The sequence below is a fragment of the Diabrotica undecimpunctata genome, chromosome 10 (assembly GCF_040954645.1).
Source record: "Diabrotica undecimpunctata isolate CICGRU chromosome 10, icDiaUnde3, whole genome shotgun sequence".
In the NCBI taxonomy this organism is placed as follows: domain Eukaryota; kingdom Metazoa; phylum Arthropoda; class Insecta; order Coleoptera; family Chrysomelidae; genus Diabrotica; species Diabrotica undecimpunctata.
The window spans coordinates 50,503,570-50,525,067 of NC_092812.1; the positions used below are offsets into that span (position 1 = coordinate 50,503,570).

The window sequence follows — 21,498 nt, forward strand, 5'->3', positions numbered from 1 at the left end:
GCCGAACATATAGTTCCTTACATCATAGCTGGTTTTATGGCTGTTTTATAGAATTTTCCCTTCAGCTTAATCACCCAATACGAAATATTGATATGATCCAAGATATGACACTTATGGAGAAATGTAATTAGAGAAGCCGACTCCGCATAGGGATAAAATGGGATATATATATATATATATATATATATATATATATATATATATATATATATATATATATATATATAATATATATATATATATACATATATGTATATATATGTATATGTATATGTATATATATATATATATACATATATATATATATATATATATATATATATATATATATATATATATATATATATATATATATATATATATATATACATATAGTCCGAAAGATTTCCGCGATTAGTACAGTTAAACCTATAGTTAAGATTAATACTATTATAAGAATTAATATTAAACTTAACAGTCTTCCGGGTTCAACCGCGGTCGATTATCATTGCGCCGAGCTTTCGACATCCTCTTTGATGTCTTCTTCAGGGCTTCCGAGGTCTCAGTCTCCCGAGCCCCCAAACACTACTACACTGATCACTAACCAATGCATTACGGGTGCTGGAAACAGAGGACGGTACATTTATAGTTTGGGCGGATAGTGACATAGTTTGGGTGGAGGTAGGCGTGAGGTTTAGGGTGGAGATTGGCGCTAACATTTCTGACAGTAGGATTATGATTGGCGGGTGGATGAGATTTCTCCATGTCGAAGGTAACCGTATGCCGTCATATTTTATTGAGACAATTTGGCCTTTTTTCAAAATATGTGGCTTCTCCGATAATTCTTGGTTTATAGAAGCGGATGGGGGCCATGGTTCTGGCGTTTTCAAAATCAATTTTGTGAACTGTATAAAGATGGTGTTGACCTAGACCTGAAATTGAATCGAAATTGCGAACAGAAATAGAATGTCCACAAATCCTATTTTGGATTCTACGATTTGTTTGGAATATATAGGATCGACGGGCAGATCGAATGGCAAATACTAAATTTCATGTATAGTTTAGTAATTATAGTTGTTCTTTATTGACCACTGAATGTAAATAACTAAACATATCTTTTTGTTTAATTGAAGCACCAATGATTTTCATTTGTGACAACCTATGATACTTGATGCGGTGGCCTTCTAAGCCAAAACGCTCGAGTTTGATTCTCGACACCAACAACGGCATTTTCATGTCTAAAAATAATAACGAGACCTCACCATGTTTCGGAGGCCACGCAAAGCCGTCGCTTCCCGTAAAGTATGCATCGACACTAGTTACTTGAAATAGTGTTAAAGATGTAATTTGTGCCGTTACAGTCTGAAAGAATCTGCCCGGAAAAAATGCCGTATGATATTATTCTGATACTTAATAACCTGCAATAATCCGACATTCATATAGGGTATAAGGAATCCGATAAGATAACCTCCAATAATCTCTGCCGGTTTTACGCAAATAAGATGACGTTAACGTCTCGTTCTAATATTTGTACCCTTGTTTCAATACAACTTTACAATGATAATTAATAAATAATAGTTAACCAATTCAAAATTAATTTTTAAATAATAAAATAATATTTTTTTCTAGTTCTTTTATATAGCTACAGAACGAAAACTTACACGTTTTCTGCCGAGAATTCGGTGTTGTTTTTTAATTATTAAAAATTTATATTAGAGTGAGAAAAATTCATTACTTACCATTAGGTAAATATTTGAAATAAAATTCCAAAATTTTCTCGTTGAAAGCGTTAAAATAAAGTATTGTAAAAGTTATAAATTAATGTATTGCGACAAAATTGTTAATAATTTATAAATCTGATAAAAATCAACCTACACCGTTCTTCTTCTTGTAGTACCTTCCGTTTCGGATGTTGGAGACCATCATGGCAATCTGTATTTTGCAAACTGCTGCTCTGAAAAGATTTGTGGTTGTTATGTTAAACCACGTACGTAGATTTTTCAGCCAGGAAATCCTTCGCCTTCCTGGTCCCCGTTTTCCTTCTACTTTTCCTTGAAGAATTAATTGCAGCAACCCATATCTGTCTCTGTTCCTCATGATGTGACCGAGGTATTCGATTTTGACTGTTTTTATTGTGGTTAACAACTCTTTTCCTTTTTGCATTCTTAATAAAACGTCCTGGTTAGTAACGTGGTCGGTATAGGATATCTTCAGGATACCTAACCTACACCCTACACCTGTGATATTGCGTGCAAATCTGGGTCTCGTGGTACTTAACCTCAAAATTTCAGATTGATCCATCAATTAGTTTAAAAGACATTCGATTTGTTTATCTCCGAGATCGTTTTTACAACACTATTAATGAAATAAATACTCCCAAGTTAAAGGGAGTATTTTCGATCCCTAACATACTTAGTCAAAGAAAGCTTAAATCTCACAGATTTTATATTCACTAGATCATAAGATTAATAAAGTCATAATAAAGTCATTTTTTATTGTAGAAGCCACAGTTAGAATGCAGTAGTGGTCTTACGGCGGCAGCGATGCCGCTGATGTAACCGAGTTAAATAAGAAAATAAAGAAAAACAAATTAATTCTATAAAAAATGTATGTATATATAAAATATCTAATACTTATACAGAATATAAATATTTGCGCGATCCTAAAAAGAATATTTCCTCAACTTTTGAAAAACGTTTCTAATATAAAAAAAATTTCATCTAAGGGCAATTAATAGTTTCAAAGTTATTCTAAATGTTTATAAGTTAAAAATGAGAGTAATTTTACAAAAATATTTGGCATTAGAAAAAATTACTTTTTTCACTTTTTTGGTACCTATACGATATATGGTACAACTCTTCTTTTTTACATAGCACCCGTAGAATTACCGTATTTTCATTATTTTCGGACTATTCATAAGTGTGGATCTGGAATTTTGAGGGTTTTTTAAGCACCACAAGACACAACTTTGAACGTAATATGAAATGTGTAGGTTTATTTTTACGAGACTTAAACAATTAAGTAGTTTGCCCAATTTTGCAGTTTTCGGAGCTACAAATTAATTTTACTTGAATTCGACATTTTGAAGCTTTTTAAGTGTTAAAAGACAAAATCTTTGAATTTTATTTCAAATAATTACTTTTTTAATCGTAAGTAAATATTCGAAAAAAATTGCACTTTTCGCATTATGTTATTAGAAACAAAATCGTATTCTCTGCAGAAAATAATGTAAGATATGTTTGTATAGGTATAAATTAATTAAAATAATTGCTAGAAATCTGGATCATTCTAAGTATGGATTAAATTATAAATTGTATACTTATATTTAGGTATTTTTCTATTTCCTAGAATGCTGTTAAGGCAACTTATTACTTTTCTATTTTGTTTTATTGGTATATCGTTCGAAATATGTACATTTTACTTTTCCATTGGGCCTTTATTAAATCTAATTTAATTTGCATATTTTGTATCGTCAGTTCAAGTTGACACCAGATACCGTCATTGTCAAAATAAGCAGTATCAAATATAAATATTGTTTAAAGTTACCGTTTCGTAAACTTTTTACAAAGAAAAAATGGAATATCGAGCAATAATCATTTGTTTTTCTTTTGGAGGTTGGGAAAACTAAGACAAATTCATGAACTAACGATAAAAGCGTACAATGATGCTGAACTTACGTTGTGACAAAAATATTAAATGTCCTCCAATAAGTACACCAACACTAGCAATCATATCAAAAATATAGGAAACGGTTTTAGAGATCGCCTAGTAACGAAAAAGGAATACTAGGTGTAATTAAGTAATGCGAGTAAAATTTTGGCTGAAGTTTTGGGTTTCGGAGGGCTCATGGAAGCTAAAACACATGGAACAAAAAATAATTCTCAACATTTGGAGCGTGTTAAAAAATAATAAAAAGATTTTATGCATCGTTGATCACCATGGATATGATCTACCACCATAATCCTCAATCAAACCAAGAGGCTCAGTAGTGTGAACACGTTATTGTGGCTCCGTAGTGAGCTAGGGAGCAGATATCAACAAAAAAAGTGTTAATACACAACAAAACTAATATAAATTGGTAAAACAATAATAAGAAAATGTTGACTCACAACAAAATTAATTCAAATTGGTAAAACAATAAACTCGTATTAGTATTGTATAAATAATTAATAATAAAATGTATTTTATCTTAAAGACTATTATGAGATGGGTGTATCACCATACTTTTAAATCAAATAGAGAAGTTAAGGAGTGGTGTGAACACATTACTGTGGCTCCGAAGAGAACTAGGGAGCAGATATCAACAAAAAGTGTTGATTCACAATAAAATTAATTCAAATTGGTAAAACAATAACAAGAAAATGTTGACTCACAACAAAATTAATTCAAATTGGTGTAACATTACACTCTTATTAGTATTGTATGATTAATTAATAATAAAATGTATTTTAAACAAAAGTCTCAGTATAAATGCTTCTACTAAAAATGTCTTCTAAATTGGCTTCGATACTGTACATTTTGACTGATACTTTACTAAAACTAAGATAAGTAACTTAATTGTGTTAATGTTTATGTTTGTGCCTATGCTTTCGTCCAGTAGATACGTCTGGAGAATGATAGCGACTGGATCTGGAGGATCCAGGACTTCCGTGTCGACTTCGTGAAGGAGACGATGACTTTCTGTGTTTACTAGTATCTCTATACCTTTTGGGAGAATATTTATCAAGCGAACTGGGCGACGCTGAATCTCTGTTCTTTCTGGAGGACCGGGACGGGGAAGAGTGTTTCTTTATCCTTGGAGGGCTGGGGGTTTGTAAACTTCTTTTTTTACGGGACGGTGAACGACTTTTTGACCTAGAAATTATTTATATAAATATCGTATTTTAACTTAAGATTACTCTACGGCTCTACTTCTCAAGCAGTGCTATTGTACATTTGACAACATTGCATGTAAACTGGTTTAACAGTTTATTTCTATTGTATGTTTTATTAAGACAATTTTTTTTTTGGAAGTCCGTCGTATTGCAGCCAATTGGCTTATTGTACATCTTCCATTCCTTTATGATTCCAGGATTATGAAACTCTGTCCTTAGTTTATACAGGTCTAGTGGATGGGTACCATAGATATTTGGAGTCACTTCGTTGTCTCCAAAAAGTGATTGCCGACTGCGATCCAATGCCTCGCAGTCATGCAAGATATGGTTGACTGTTTCAGGTAGTCATGAACAAAGTTGCTATTTTTAAATCGTTGCTATTTTCGCTGAACACTATTGGGATATAAAGAATGATCGCAGTCTTATTGTAAGCATCTTATTTATGCATGCACATAATATAGTTACGAAATTAGCAGTGACGGCAAAGGATTATTAATTATTATTATGATAAAAATAATGTTAATGATAATAATAATTATTTATTTCCGAAACAACAAAAAATTATTAAATAAAAATAAAATAAACCACACAAACTTGTAATATACGAAATATAAAATATACAAAATATTTGTCAAAATTATTGTATTTAAATGAAAATATTTTTTTAGAAGAAAACCTGATGATTAAGAAATAAACAAAGTATCGGTATTTTTAATTATGTTTGGGTAATATTGCGAATCGTTAGACGTTATCTTTAATTTTTTAATTTGAAAGTTGCATGAGCAAATTAGTTTTAATTTCATATATTTGGATGTAATTTTTGCCTCTATATATGATTGTACCTCGATTGTATCATTTAATATAGTTTTTTAAGGTCCAATACTAAAAAATATCCAACCAGCTTTTTGAATTTTAAGAAAAATTAGCTTTTAGCTGTACTATTAGAAAAGTACGCTGTAAAAAAAGGTAGCAACAATAAACAAAGTTGAGTTATTTTTCGATATTATCACAATATTGGTAATTCATATTTAGAAATAATAACATTTTTGTTTTCTTATCACCGAGTCTAGTTCTTTCATTAAGTGCTTGCCCAGCTTTTGAAAACAGCCTTTCACAAGGTACTGAGGAAGTCAGAGTACATAATTTTTCTTGTGCTATTATTGATAAAGTGGGATAGTGGTATTTGTGTGAACCATCAGTTTAAGAGATTTCATTTCTTGGTAAAATTTCATCCTCCAAAAATCTTTGTACCTCAATAATGGCACGAAATTTGCTGGTTTCCCGAGGTTGAGCTACTGTCACAGACTTGTCGAAAGTTCCAGATTAAGAGTTCATCACTATCAGTGGAAATAGTGGATTTTGTTTCAGGACATAATTTCAGAGATAATTAAAGTTTTACATTTTTCTACATTTCCTAGCCGCTCAGTTAAGCCAGTCAGAAAAGTTCTTAGAACTTCGTTAATCGGTTGGGAAAAATCTTTTTTTATTAAATTTCTATAAACATTTAATCAAAACCATTAGATATGGGAATTACTAATTATCCAGTGTAATATAATTCTTAACTAATAATTTTTGTAGCATTTTTGAATGGTTTTAGAATACTACATAAATGTTTAATATTTTTCCAGTCAGCTACATTCATAATAGGAAGTTCTTTATCAATGAGCGCGACTGAACTTTTTATTGCTTCCACGAGCTCTAGAAATCTTTATAACAAACAAAAAGTAGAGTTCCAACGAGTTAGAACATAATATTTTGTTTTCTATACCCCCTATACGAATAGGTCATTAGAAAATAGAAAAATTAATATTCAGCTTTAAATAGAAAACTTTAAACTAGCCATAAATAAATATTATTTTTCTAGTCACCACTAGGTAACTCTACCAGTACCCCACTATTTAACTTATACATATATACAGGTATATCTCATCATCGCATCAAATATTATAGAAGGGTATCGCACTTCCGCCTCATCACTAGTTTCAGGTGAGTCTGTAGGTCCACGAAATAGTCCCATTGTATGCAGGTACCCCTTAACTGGTGCATGTCCAGTAAGGAACTGTTGTTATGACTCGGAGCTGATTCCTGCTTGTTTTCCGCAGTTCTTCAGCCCTATTAGCACATGTCCACCCAATATACATCTTGTCATGTGTTTGACCGGGTATATTTTCCCAATTTGAGTTGTGTTGCAAACAATGCAATCTAGAGGCTTAGAAGAGGGAGATTGGAGAGATAGGAAAAGATGGAGGCTGAAATGCGGGAAGCGGCAATCGCCGTAGGACCCCCGTTATATGATGATGATGAGTTGTGTTGGCTTCAGGATCCAGGCTGTCTCCGGACGCATACGATTCTTTTTGGCCCCCCCAAGACCGGCTCTGAAAGGAAGTATTGTGTAGCTGATGCTCTTCTGGCAAGTTCATCAGCTTCCATTCCCATATACACTAGAGAAATAAGGCAAAAAACACCATGTTCGGGACACTGAGCCACCCAGGTTGCAAATAGGTTTTTTGAGTACTATTTACTAAATACATTATAAATACAAAAGCCCGTCACAGTTCGGAGGCATATAATAGATATTAACAAATAAGGATAAAAAATGGCAGTGTTTCTCGTTTAAATCTCTACAGCTAAAAATAGGGTAATTAAATATATTATTAAGAGTATTCATCTTTTAGTAGATGGGCAAAGGTTTAAAATGGCAGTTTTTCCGATCATTTGTTGCTTCCGAAACTGCAAAATAAGGCTAAAATTTCGAAAATAAAAAATTTGCTATAACTTTTGCAAAAAATCAACCTAGAGCTTTGATATTGCATCAAAAGTTAAGTCAAGAAGTCCTTATAATGCACAAAAAATTTCAAGATGATTTTTGAATTAATAATTGATGATGTTTTTATTGAATTAATAATAACTAATCTATGTAATATGTTTAAATAAAAAAATTCTCATGAAATTTAATTTTTTTGTTCTATTTTGCCTAGTCATTTTTATACTTTATAAAAAACGTTATCAATAAATTATTATTTTGGAGTATAGTAGTTTAATATACATGATATAATATAATGTATAATTAATTATATAATATAATTTTAATATAATGTATATTATTTCATGATTTGAACGCAGATCTTTGAAACTTGTTATGGAATTTTTTTTTCATGGACTACATTACAAATTATTATAAAAATGAAGTTATGTTTATAACTTAAGACTTAAATAAACAATGTAATTTTCTTAATTATTTCTTAATATTATGAAAACTTTTTTCCGAAAAAATCAATGTTTTTATACTATTGTACATTCCCCTCTCTAAAAACAGCTGTGCTCTAACTATACATACAACACCGTTTACGAGAATTTATTATTCATAATTTAAAAATGTTTTATTAAAAAGTCGTTATTTTCCGTAAAATAATATATAAATCATTTTTTATAATAACAATCTATTGATAAAATGTTTTTATTAAATATAACAATAACTTGCCAGAATAGAACAAAAAAATCAAGTTTTTTGGAAAAAATTTTTTTTATATTATTTAGACAAATTTAATGAAACAATTATTATTAATTTTATTAAAAAATTGCATATTTACACTGTACTATACGAGTAGATAAAAATTTTAAAGATGTTTTTAAATATATTGAAAATATAAGAATATCCGCAAAATCGCTGTATCATTGTTATTGCCTGAGCAATGACATTGCAAAAGAAGTTCTGTGGGATAAACACATTGAATAAAATTTAAACTCATTGACGAATTCTCTTCAAATTTTTTGTGAATTACAAGGACTACTTGACTTAAATTTTCATGCAATATCAAAGTCCTAAGTTCATCTTTGCAAAAGTTATAGCAAATTTTTGATTTTCGAAATTTTAGCCTTATTTTGCAATTTCCAAAGCAACAAATGATCAAACCCATATTCAAAAACTGTCATTTTCAACCTTTGCCTATCTACTGAAAGATGAATACTCTAAATAATATATTAAATTACTCTATTTTTACCTGTACAGATTTAAACGAAAAAACCGCTATATATATATATATATATATATATATATATATATATATATATATATATATATATATATATAAATATAAGAGTAAGAAAAAAGAAGTACTTGTGACTCGTTTGGAAAAAATATATAAATGTTTTGGATGGGTTGGAGTCAATAAAAGGACTATTGGTTAACTATTTATTATCTCCAGATTTCAATTGTGTTTACAATTATTATCGAGAGCTGCTAAAAAAGACAAAATATCTTACAAAGTTGAACTAGAAAGAAAAAAAAGTTTTTGTTAACTCACTAAATAAAATTAGTTTGGTTAATAAAATTGCTGCTAACATATTTCAAAAAGAATTACTATAAAAATGTCCTTATCTAATAAATGTTTCTCTGAAATTTTAATATAATTTTGAAAACATTTTTCTTAACACAAAAACAATTGAATTTATAAATAAGTTAGAATAGCGACCAATTACAATTAAGCCTCAATGTCATAAATGCCAACTTAAAATTTTTATTTTTGACAATTATATTGCCAAAAATAAAATTTTGTTTAAAAATTCTTTTTTGTTTAGTAACAAAAAAGAAGAAGATTTATTCACCATTGACAGATGTCTGAAAAAATGTAACAAATATATGGAAAATTAAATCAAAATGTGATATTTTACAGGTTTCATATATAAACTACAAAGAAATAATATAATTATAAATTTTGCATACATTTTGAATTTCTGATCTTTTGTTTAAATTATTATCACTTTTGCTAATACACACCATTTCCAAAAAAGTCCTTTTGAATTTATTACTTTCACTACATAAAATTTTAATGTTATCAAAATCCGTAATATGGTCTTTATCGATTACATGCTCTGCCAAAGACAAGATGGTTTTTTAATTCTGCAATCACTTTTGTGAGAAATAATGCGATTTGAAAGATTTCTTCCGGTCTCACCAACATACTCAGCTTCACACTGAGTACAGCTAATGCTGTATACTACATTTGTTTTTTCTAATTTGTCTATAGGATACTTAGTTTTGGAATATAAAGATGAAATAGTTTTGATGTTCTTTGTTGCTATTTTTATATTGTCAATAACCCTTAGTGTTTGTATTAATTTAGGTGTTAATGATGGTATAAAAGGTAGTGAATGATAATAGATATTCTGATTATTGGATACAATGTTCTGAGATTTGGCAAAAAGGTTATTTATATTAACAATATTAGAAAAAAGCATCCTATGTAGCATATCTGGAGGATAAGAGTTTTCAATTAAAATATTTTTTAACAATTGAAGATCTTCTTGTAGATAATCTGGATGAGAAAGCTTTAAAACACGTTCTTTTAATCCTGTTACAAGGTTCATTTTCATCTTATTTTGATGATGAGAGTAATAGCTTATAAATCTATTACTACATATGGGTTTTCTGAACCATCTGGTTTTCAACATATTGTCTGTATTTCTTACAATTCTCATGTCAAGGAATGGTAGAGAATTATCTACCGCTTCCTCAACTGTAAATTGTATATGTTGATTATGATTGTTGAAAATGTTGACTGTTTCATGAATTTTGTATTTAGGAAGTGCCAAAACTAAATCATCTACATATCTTTTAATAAAAGGAATGAAAAAAGTGCAATTGTTGATACAATCACTGATAACATCATATTTTTCCATTCCTTTTATTAAAATATATGTAGATGATTTAGTTTTGGCACTTCCTAAACACAAAATTCATGAAACAGTCAACATTTTCAACAATCATAATCAACATATACAATTTAGTTGAGGAAGAGGTAGATAATTCTCTAACATTCCTTGACATGAGAATTGTAAGACAATATGTTGAAAACCAGATGGTTCAGAAAACCCATATGTTTTCTTTCTAGTTCAACTTTGTAAGATATTTTGTCTTTTTTAGCAGCTCTCGATAATAATTGTAAACACAATTGAAAGCTCGAGATAATAAATAGTTAACCAATAGCCCTTTTATTGACTCCAACCCATCCAAAACATTTATATATATATATATATATATATATATATATATATATATATATATATATATATATATATCATTACATAATACCCAAAAAACCCATCAGATGCCTAGGAAGTTTATTGTTCCAAAAAGTACTATAAACTACCAAATTCAGTTGGTAAAGACGAGGGACATGTGTTTGCATTTGCAGTACCGAAAGATCCTTCCAGAGTGACTTCTTTCAGAGCCATTCCAAATTAAAAGTTATACGATACTTACTTTGAGATCTTTTAGTCTTACCTACGCCTTGACGTTGAACTACTCGAAGAACTTCTGTCAAGCTTTTTACTTTTTTTTGAAGTCCTACAAAATAAATTACACATCTACATATAAACTTGAAATACACATACAATAGAATCTAATCTAATCAAACTGTTTTATAAATGGATGGTGTTATACAATAATGATTTAGACCACATTTTTTCTAAAATCGAATTATTACATTATGTGTATTTGTAAACATGTATTTCATCACAACCTAAAATGAGTTAAGCCCTAAGTGAACCGTGGTGCCATCTGTTAGCTTTTTTGTTAAGCTACAAACAGTAAATACTGGATACCTCAATTGCTAATAATGAGTTAAACCGCTTTAGTTTATAAAAATGAGATATGCTGTTATGTTTTTGTTGTGAACGATATATTTTTTTAATTTTTGGTAGTTTATGAACTAAATATTTTAATTAGAGATAATATTTTAATACCAAATAAATTTGATTACCAAAGAAATAACAAAAATATGAAAAATTGCCAAACCATATAGCCTAACCCAATTATTAAGATCGGAAGATCATAACATCTTCTGATCTTAATAATTGGGTTTAATAGGTTCTTAACAGGTTTACACGTATCCAGTAACCGGTACCAGTCTCATTGGTATGCCAGTGCTTGAGTAGGACAGCGTTGGAAAGGCACGTTTACACGTATCCAGCAGCCGGCAACAGTCTCACTGGCACGCCAGTTCCTACTTGGTGAAGTCAGTCATTTTTTGTTATTGACAGTATCTCATTTTGCAAAAATGTAGCCAGCGACTGAAACGATGTGTATACACGTGTCTACAACCGCTGGCGCGGGTTAGAGGGGACGCGGACGAGAGCCACTGACATGAAAAATAGACCAGCTCTATATTCAGGCAGGTTTACACGTATCCAGTAACTGTAACGTGTAAACGTGCACTGAGCACTGGCACGCCAGTGAGACTGGTGCCAGTTGCTGGATACGTGTAAACTTGCTTTATGTATTAAGGCAGGTTTACATAGTAGTGGCATCATTTACAGTGTACATACATAGTGTAAACACTTTTTTGCGCCAGTCTCGCTGTCGAAAATTTACTAAAGTCTATCACGAATCGAAAAATTGATTAGTCAAAAAATAAAGTGTCATGGTTGGCTTGTCATGAAATTAAAATTTCATGAATTCATCAAGGTGGGAAAGGTCGTAAACCTTCATTAAAGAATACGGTACGCCAGACGCCAAAGATGCAAAGGATTTTTATAAATTTCTATTTTCGTCACACAGTACAAGATGTGGTGTAAATCAGGACTTCATACTTGAAGATGAAACTGAAAGTGTGAGTTGTTACAAAAATCACGACCTGATTCAAAACAGGTTATCACAAAAATATTTTGTTCTAAATTTATTGTAAGATACATTATTGCTATATTTGTTACGTCGAATACATGATAAGTAGAATTAGTTATTCCCCTTTTTTATATTTTTCTATGAAAACCGACGACTACAATCTTTTTTATACAGGGTGAGTCATGAGGAACTGTAAATACTCCTACCTCGTATGGAAATAAAAAATGACCATTAAAAAGTTTCAGCTCCCATTGGTTAATAATATACAGGGCGAGTCGTGATTTTGACTGAAATTTCTATTCATCATAAATTCACTTCAACTACAGTTCAATGTATCTCATATTTTGGTCAAACGTTACAATCTTCTTTTTCAAGTTCCGCTCCTATCGGAGATTGGAAATCATTCTGGCAATTATAATTTTATTGGTTACGCGCCTGAATAGTTCAATTTTACTGCATCCAAACCATTCACGGAGATTGCGTAGCCACGAGATTTTACGTCTTTCTACGCTTCTTCTGCCTTTGAATTTACCCTGCATTATATTCCTTAGTAGTTCGTATTTTTCACCTCTCATCATGTGTCCCAAGTATTCCAATTTCCTGATTTTTATGGAATTTAAAACTTCGCATTGTTTTCTAGTTGTTCGTTTGTTTTGCGATCCATCCATGATATTTTCAAAATACGTCGGTAGCACCACATTTCGAATGCTTCTAGGTTTTTATGTTGGATTTTTTAAGTATCCAAGCTTCAACCCCATACAAAAGGGTAGAGAAAATATAACATTGAAGCATTCTTATTCGGAGCGACATATTGATATCGCGATTACAAAAAAGTTCTCATTATATTAAAAGTTGACCGTGCAATGTCAATGCGGCATATTATTTCTTTTGTCTGATCAGTATCTTCTGTGATCCATGCTCCAAGATATTTGTACGAAGATCTTTGTTCTTAATTTTATTGTTAATTTCTGTATTCTCTAGTACTAGCTTAACTTTGATGGTTTGTGCTTTTGTAAATACCATGAACTTGGTTTTCTTCAAATTTATTTTTAGTCCATAATCGTTGCAATATATATATTTAGTTGTTCAGCAAGGTGTTGCAGTTCTTCTAGTGTTCCTGACAGGACAGTGTCGTCAGCATATCTTACGTTATTAAGTGGCTCAATAAGGCCCTCACTGAACTCGGCAGGCGCTAATTCTGAGATGGCTTCACTGTATAAATTGAATAACAAGGGTGATAAAATTCACCCTTGGCGGACCCCACGGCGAATCTGGATATCCTCGGTCAGTTCATTTTCAACTTTCACTTTTGCTGTTTGGTTCCAATAGAGGTTACATATGATTCTAATGTCTCTACTGTCTATGTTTTTATTTAATAAAATTTCTTTAAGCCGATTATGCTGCACTCTGTCAGCACACCTAATCAACTGATTTATTCAAACTAGAAAAAATAAGGTCCGTCTTTAAAAAATTAGTTCGTTTTGTTCATAGCAACAATTTCACTCTGTATACGGTTTTTTAAAACTCTAATAAGAATTTTCAAAAAGGTTTCCCGTTGGATCTCTCATTTGCTCACAGGACAAAAACCGGTTCGCGTCAATTGGTGTCGAAAAACATTGGAACGGTTCAAAGTCTGGTCACGTGGCAAGAATTGCTTTAAAAGATCGAAGAACGGTTACTTACTACTACTACTAAGGATTTCCACAGTTTTCACTGTCTTCCTTCACTCAACCGTTTTCTCCAATTTTCCCTGTCATTCCAGTCTCCATCTCGCAGGGTTCTTTTCTCCATAGCCTCGTCGATTTCATCTCTGAATGACCTTCGGGGTCTTCCTCTCTTTCTTCTTCCAATCGGGCTCCATTCTGTGATTTTGTTTATCCAGCGTCCTCTGTCCGCTCTTCTGACGTGGCCGTACCAGGATAGTCTCTTCTCCTCTATATAGTCGATTATGTCTGATTGCACTCCCATTCTCCGCTTAATCTCTGCGTTTTCAATTCTGTCTCTTTTTGTAAGTCTACAGCTTCTCCTCAGGAACTCCATTTCTACTGCTCTTATTCTACCTCTATTTCTCTTGTTTATTGTCCAGTTTTCGGACCCATATGTCAGGATACTTCTTGTCAGGGTGTTATATATTCTCTTTTTTGTCTTTATCGTAATGTTCTTATCCCACAACACTGAGTTTAGTTGTCTTATACAGTTTCTTGTTTGTCTCAGTCTGTTGTTTATATCTTCTTCTGTTGTTCCCTGGTTCGATATTATGGTTCCTAAATACTTGAATTTATCTGTTCCATTTATTTGTCTTTCCTCGTCTATCTCTAGGTTTCTCATATCCTTGTTTTCTGTTGTTAGGTATTCGGTTTTCTCTAAGTTTATTTCCATTCCGTTGTTTTTATATTCTTCTTCTAGTTTTCTGAGCATAAAGCTGAGATCTTCATCTTGTGCGATGACTACTTGATCGTCGGCAAAACTTAAGGTGTATAGGTATTCGTCTCTTACTGGTATGCCCATTCCTTCGCACTTTCTCCTCCATGGTTTGAGTGCCTTTTCCAAGAATATTTTAAACAGAGTAGGGGACGTAGCACAGCCTTGTAGAAGTCCTTTTGTCGTCTTAAATGGATTGTAGGCTTTATTTCCACATTTAATAGCTACTTTGTTTTCTTTGTATAGTGCCTTAACTGCTTTTATTAGTGTTTGTCGGATTCCGAGATCATTCATTGCTTCCCATAATTTGACTCTAGGTATTGAGTCATATGCTTTCTTTAGATCAACAAAGGCCAGATGGACCGGTCTACCTTTTGCCATTTTCTTCTCTATCAGTTGTTCTAATGTGTACGTATGATCTAGGCATGATTTTCCTACTGTGAACCCTGCTTGATCTTCTCCAATTTTTCCTATTATTTCAGTTTCTAGTTTTTCTTTAATAATTTTCCCGTAAAGTCTACCTACCGACGATATTATACTAATTCCTCTATAGTTTTCACATTTTTTCCTGTTTCCTTTCTTATGTATGGATGTGATGTATGCTTGTGTCCATTCCGCAGGTATTTCTTCTCCATTTAGTCCTCTTTCGAACATTCTATGTAGCATGCGGAATAACTTTTCCGTTCCGTTTTTAATTAGTTCGTTTGGTATTCCTCCGGGTCCTTTGGCTTTTTTGTTCTTCAATGTCTTGATTGTTCTCTTAACTTCTGCCAGGCTTATTTCTATCTGGTCGTATGCCCCATTTCCTGCAGAACGGTTACTTCTGACGGTAATAATCGTTTGTTTACCAGAAGTTATCGCGAAACTCCGACAAAGCAACACACAACGGCGAATCAGCCTACATGAGGATAATGCAAGTGCTCACACTGCCCAAAAGACAGAGTTTTGGAGCTTCAAAACATCGAATTGTTAAACCATCCAGCATATAGCCCCGACATCAAGAATTAAATGCGTGAGCAGCGATTTTAGTCGCCAGAAGAAGCCATTGATGCCTTTAAAACAGCGATTTTGCAGGTGTCAACTGAAAACTGGAATAACTGTTTTACCAAATGGTTTGAACGTATGCAAATGTGTATCGATCTTGGTAGGACATATTTTGAAAAGCAATAAAGTACTTTAAGTCTATATATTTTTTGTCTTTATGGCTATAAGCAAAACTAAAAAGAAAACACTCGTAGACAATTAAAATGCCATATTTATTTTTTACCTCACACGATTACTTAATTTTTAATTAAAAAACTTAAATTTGACTATGAATTTGACTATGTTTAGGAAAGTGAACCATTGATGTGAAAAATTTATCTTTTCTTGCAAAAATTAAATTTATTTGAACAAACATTTAATTTAACATTTAACAAATAAACCAGACCTGATGCAAACTGGAATAATCTAGCCCGGTTTTAAATAATTAGTTCGTGCTCATAGAAAAAATTTCACCCCTTATACTCGAATAAGAATTTTATAAATTTGACAAATAGGCAATTAAAATTGCATACTAATATTTTCCCCACACGATTACTTATTTTATTAAAATATAATTAAAAAATCAAATTTTACTATGAATTAAAAGTTTAGTAAAGTGAACCATATATTATGTAAAAAATGTAACTTTTCTTGCAAAATTATTTTTTTTTGTGCACAAACTTTCTATTTAACATTTATCAAAAAACCGGGCTTAATTTTTTTCCAGTTTGATTTATTCAATCTGAAAAATAATAAGGCCCGGCTTTAAAAAATTAGTTCGTTTTGTCCAGGGAAAAAAATTTCCGCTGTATACGGTTTTTGAAAACTCTAATAAGAATTTTATAAATAAAACAAATAGGCAATTAAAATGACATCTATCTTTTCCCATACGATTACTTAATTTTTAATTGAAAAATCTAATTTGACTCTTGAGTTAAAAGTTCGGCAAACTAAACCACAGATTTAAAAAATGTTACAGTAATAATCAGCTTAATTTTTGGGTTATCGCAAATTAAAATTAACATTTAAAATAACTTGCATTCAATATGTAATTCAATTTGCCAAACTTTTAATTCATAGTAAAATTTTGATTTTTTAATTAAAAATTAAATAATCTGTGAGGATTAATTGTCTATTTGTCTAATTTATAAAACTCTAATTGGAGTTTTCAAAACGGTATACAGCAGGATATTTTTGCTATGAACAAAACGAACTAATTTTTTAAAGCCGGGCTTGATTTCTTTCTAGTTTGAATAAATCAGTTATTTAGGTGGTAGTAGTGTAACGTTTGACCAGAATATGAGACACATCGAACTTAAAGTTCAAAAGTTATAACGAACAGAAATTTTATTCAAAAATCACAACTCACTCTGTATATTATTAAACAATGGGAGCAGACACTTTTTATTAGTCATTTGTTATTCCCCATAGGGGCATCCATACGAAATGTATAGTTCCTCATGGCTCACCCTGTATATAGGTATATTTTTATTATAGGTACTGAGGGACCGATATTACCTTGTTTTAATTCCAAAATTTTGCTTTTGAAATTTGTACCTTGTACCAAACAACTATAATCTTTTATCAAACTATTTTGTTCATTCTCTCAAAACCTTATGGCGGTGGCTTAACCCGTTGTTGCATAATACCATCCAAATCTACATGGAAAAGGTTTATATAAATCGAATTGCGACATGATAACAGTAGATGTGGAACAAGTAAAACAGTAAATCGAAATATAAAAGCACATGATGATAGCATGGAATTGTAAACAAACTCTTTATTTGAGGTAGAAACGAAAGAGAAGTTTGCACTTCCCTCTTCCGTACATGGACATGCGTATGTATTTATTATTTCCTTTTAAAGTTAATTGCACGTCATCCAATTATGACTTGACATTTTGCCCATAGTTGTCATATTGTTGAATTAGTAGCCAATATAGAGAATTTTATATTGATATAATGTAACGATATTTTTTTTTATTCAAATAAAGAATTGTTAATAAAGAAATTTACAAAAAAATTTGGATGAATTTGCATAACTTTTGTTATTCTAATTATTTTTTCTACATATTTTTTCAATGGTATTTAATATAAATTATTGTTTTTTGAGTACCGAATTTTTTAATACATTTTATTTTATCGAAAATATGATGTATAGAAGTTAAAATAATTCTAAAGTTATTGTTAGAGAATTTCTAAGCCGTTGGTTATCCTGTGATGACGTAGAGATGCCATAGAGTTCATTTTTATATAGAACATGTTCATGAATAGGTATCAAATAAACATAATTTAAAGCTATACTTACAGTTCCTTATAATAATGTTCATCATCGGAACTATCTCCACTATTAAGCTTTCGAACGCTTTTTTCATAGTCGCGTTTATGCTTTTCACCTTTCGACGACTTTTCGGTTTTCTCCTTCTTTTCCTTTTCCGATTTTCTAAGCAACTTTCTCCTATAATGCTCCACTTGTTGAGGTAACGTCCAACCACTTTTCAATTGCCTTTGTCCTGATTCTAGTTCGTCCTGATATTGTACAGCTTTTACTTCTATTTCCCTTAACTTCTGTCTCTTTTCTTCCGATAAATCTCTAAATAAAAACAGTTGCAATTTAAAATAGGTTAAGTTCAATGTAAAATTAACTTACCGATCCTGATATTCAGTATACTCTTGAACTTCATTTATACCGCTCTCCTGACTGTCATCCTGACTATTGTCCAACATATCCCATTTGCTAGTGGTCATGGCTTGCGCCTCAACTTGTTCTGGATCTACAGTTTCCCACTTTGACGTCACAAATCCACTAAAGGCATCCGGTTTTGTTTCTTCTTGAATCTCTTCCCCTAAGATAAATTATAACTCATTTAATAAAATCATTGCTTTTAAATGTTTTAGTTGTAGATCATTACACTATTTTTTTAAAAAGATGCTGAGTAATTATTACATTGTAGGTTAGGCAAGTTTTATTTATATTACAGGCGACTTCAATGCAAAAATTGGGAAGGCCAAAGAAGTCAAACTGAAGATCCTTGTGGTCTTGAACAACCTAAGATTATATTAATTCTGTAAAGAAAACATGATCATTAAAAACACCGGGTATAAACTACCTAAGCGACTACCTTTCAAGAAATCAAATAGATTATATACTTGTACGTGAGCGCTTCCGAAATGCCGTCAAAAGTCACTACATTTGCACGAGTATATATTGGATCTGATCACCGACTACTTGTGGCAGATATTAAACTAAGGTTAAAACGAATCCAGCGAAAAACCCAATGTACATAACTTTGATGATATAAACATAAAAGATAACATTAAACAATAATTTAACAATAGAATAAAGAACATAGAAACAGAATATAGAACTAACTTAATCAAGAAAAATAAATGGATGACAAAGGCCTCTTGAAATTGATGGAACAATGTCGATTTGTTAAATCAAATGAAAAATAATATAGACATCTACAGCGGAGAATTAAAAGAGATAAAATTAACCAAAGAAAAATGGACGAGAGAAAGGTGAGACGAAATGGAGGATGTGATATCGAGGCACGAGTTATTTAATGTTCACAAAATCTAAAAGAAATAGGCAGCATATTTATCAATATTCTTATTAACAAAATAAAAATGGCAACTGTATTTATCAGAGTTGCATGATGATGAGTGAAATAATAATACTGAATTCTACTAAAATTGTACTGACGGACCAGAAATTATGAAATCAGAGGTGGAACACGCTATAAAAAACGGTAAAATTAGGAAGCCTTGTGGTTCACATGATACACCGACTGAGTTGCTGAAACTAATAGATGAAGATAACATTTTGAAGATGGCGCCTTGTAATTAGTTTTTTTAATACCTCCAGAACGCTTCTAGTTAGAAAAACGAAAATCGGTTCAATTATTTATCATCGATTGAATTGATTCCATTAATTGTGAATTTCTAGTACCGGTTATAGGCGTCCGTTTTGGGTAGGTCAACCGTTATTTTACCGCATAACTTTTTTGTCTTTAACTTTTAAGCATTCTTTATAGTACATTATTAAATTTTTAGATATTTTAGTACTAGAAGGTATTCTTACTTTAAGTCGCTAGGATACACTATTTTCTAGAAAAATCGATTTGAAAAAAATTTTTTTTCGTCATGAAAATTAAATTAATAGGTACCTTAATTAATTTTATAAATTATCTTTTGTTTCAATAAATGCGGCATACAATTCTTAAAAAAAGTTTGGGAAAAGAAGCAGAAAATAAAATTGAAACAACATTTTATTTAAAGGGTTTTAAAAACAAACTATAACGATGGAACGAAACTAACACAAAAGAACAAGTATCAAAAGTAGATAGTTTCAAAAGATGCTCGATATTGATGAATAAAAATTTGTGCTTTATCACAAGATGAGGAAATTTTTGAACCACGTACAAATACATGGCAAACAACATTGTATTTCTGTTTTGTCCAGCACGGTTGTCAGACCAAAGAGTCTGAATTTCTTTTATATTATTTGGAAAAGTTTGAATCCACAAATAAACACGATGCCGTTTGATTCCCACCTCTCTCAGATATTGTCTCATTCCATATCATACAATGATTTACTCCAGCAGTGTTATCGTGAATAGTAAAATTAAATATCCATAGCTGTCGAAGATAGAATGATTTTGCAGTGGTTAATAATGGGGTTGGTAGGCATTTTTGTAAATCAATCATTACAACCTGTTCGTTTGAGCCTTCCTTCTTATCTCTCTTTTTATCTACTCTCTTTAAACCATAGCGAGTTTCTGCATCATCTAAATGTATTTTTTTATAATTTTCAATCTGTGCTCTTAGATTCTCATCATTTTCGTTTTGTAAACTACATATAATTTTATCATAGATATCACATGTATCCAAGTTCGGTAGTTTAAAATTTAGATTAAATTCAGTGCAGAATATGAATCTGTACATACTAGCTGTAATAATTCTTTCTTTGGGTATGAGTTCTTCATTACACCAGTCAGTGTATAATTTGTACATCACGGCAATGTTTATCGCAGGACTCAAATATTGTGTCTTTGAATGGCTACGACTTTAATGACTTTCTACTCTTGGAAATAGGATTAATACGCTTCTTTTCTTCATCTAATTTTCGTGCTGATACTGGCTCACCACGACTTGAAATTAAACCTCCTATATGTATATCTTTATAATGCAGGTACTTTCAAGGATGATATGGTAAATTTCCTTTATCATCTTCTTGATTAGTGCACTGTTTTGCCAGTAGTAATATTTTCTTTCCCCTATTTATCTAAATAAATAAGTATTTCACACTAAATAATACTCTACAAATCACCAAAGAAACAAGGCACAACTAATACTTTGATTGAGAATAATATCAGTTGGACTACCGATTTTTTCAAACTGCACCTATTAAAGCATAATAAACTTCATGTCCATTATAGTGCAAGGAAGGGCGGGTGTTCTTTTTTACGTAAATTGAAGTATTTATTTACGCGTTTTTGTTTTGCAAAACTTAAATCGTAAAAGATATGGACATCCAATTTTTTTTAAATGAAACTATTTCATGTCCTTACTATAGAAA

The 21,498-nt window shown here is 31.2% G+C and overlaps 1 protein-coding gene across 1 annotated transcript in view; it reads right to left on the minus strand.

The window, feature by feature from the left end:
* Nucleotides 1-314: 314 nt before the first annotated feature.
* LOC140451886 (U2 snRNP-associated SURP motif-containing protein) overlaps nucleotides 315-21,498 on the minus strand; it is a 34,880-nt gene continuing 13,696 nt past the window's right edge. The window contains exons 11-14 of the mRNA XM_072545828.1: nucleotides 18,568-18,763; nucleotides 18,226-18,510; nucleotides 11,137-11,199; nucleotides 315-4,833 (exon numbers count right to left, since the gene is read on the minus strand). Coding sequence (XP_072401929.1) covers nucleotides 4,542-4,833; nucleotides 11,137-11,199; nucleotides 18,226-18,510; nucleotides 18,568-18,763 — 836 coding nt within the window. The 3' untranslated portion in view covers nucleotides 315-4,541. The remainder of the gene's footprint in view (nucleotides 4,834-11,136; nucleotides 11,200-18,225; nucleotides 18,511-18,567; nucleotides 18,764-21,498) is intronic.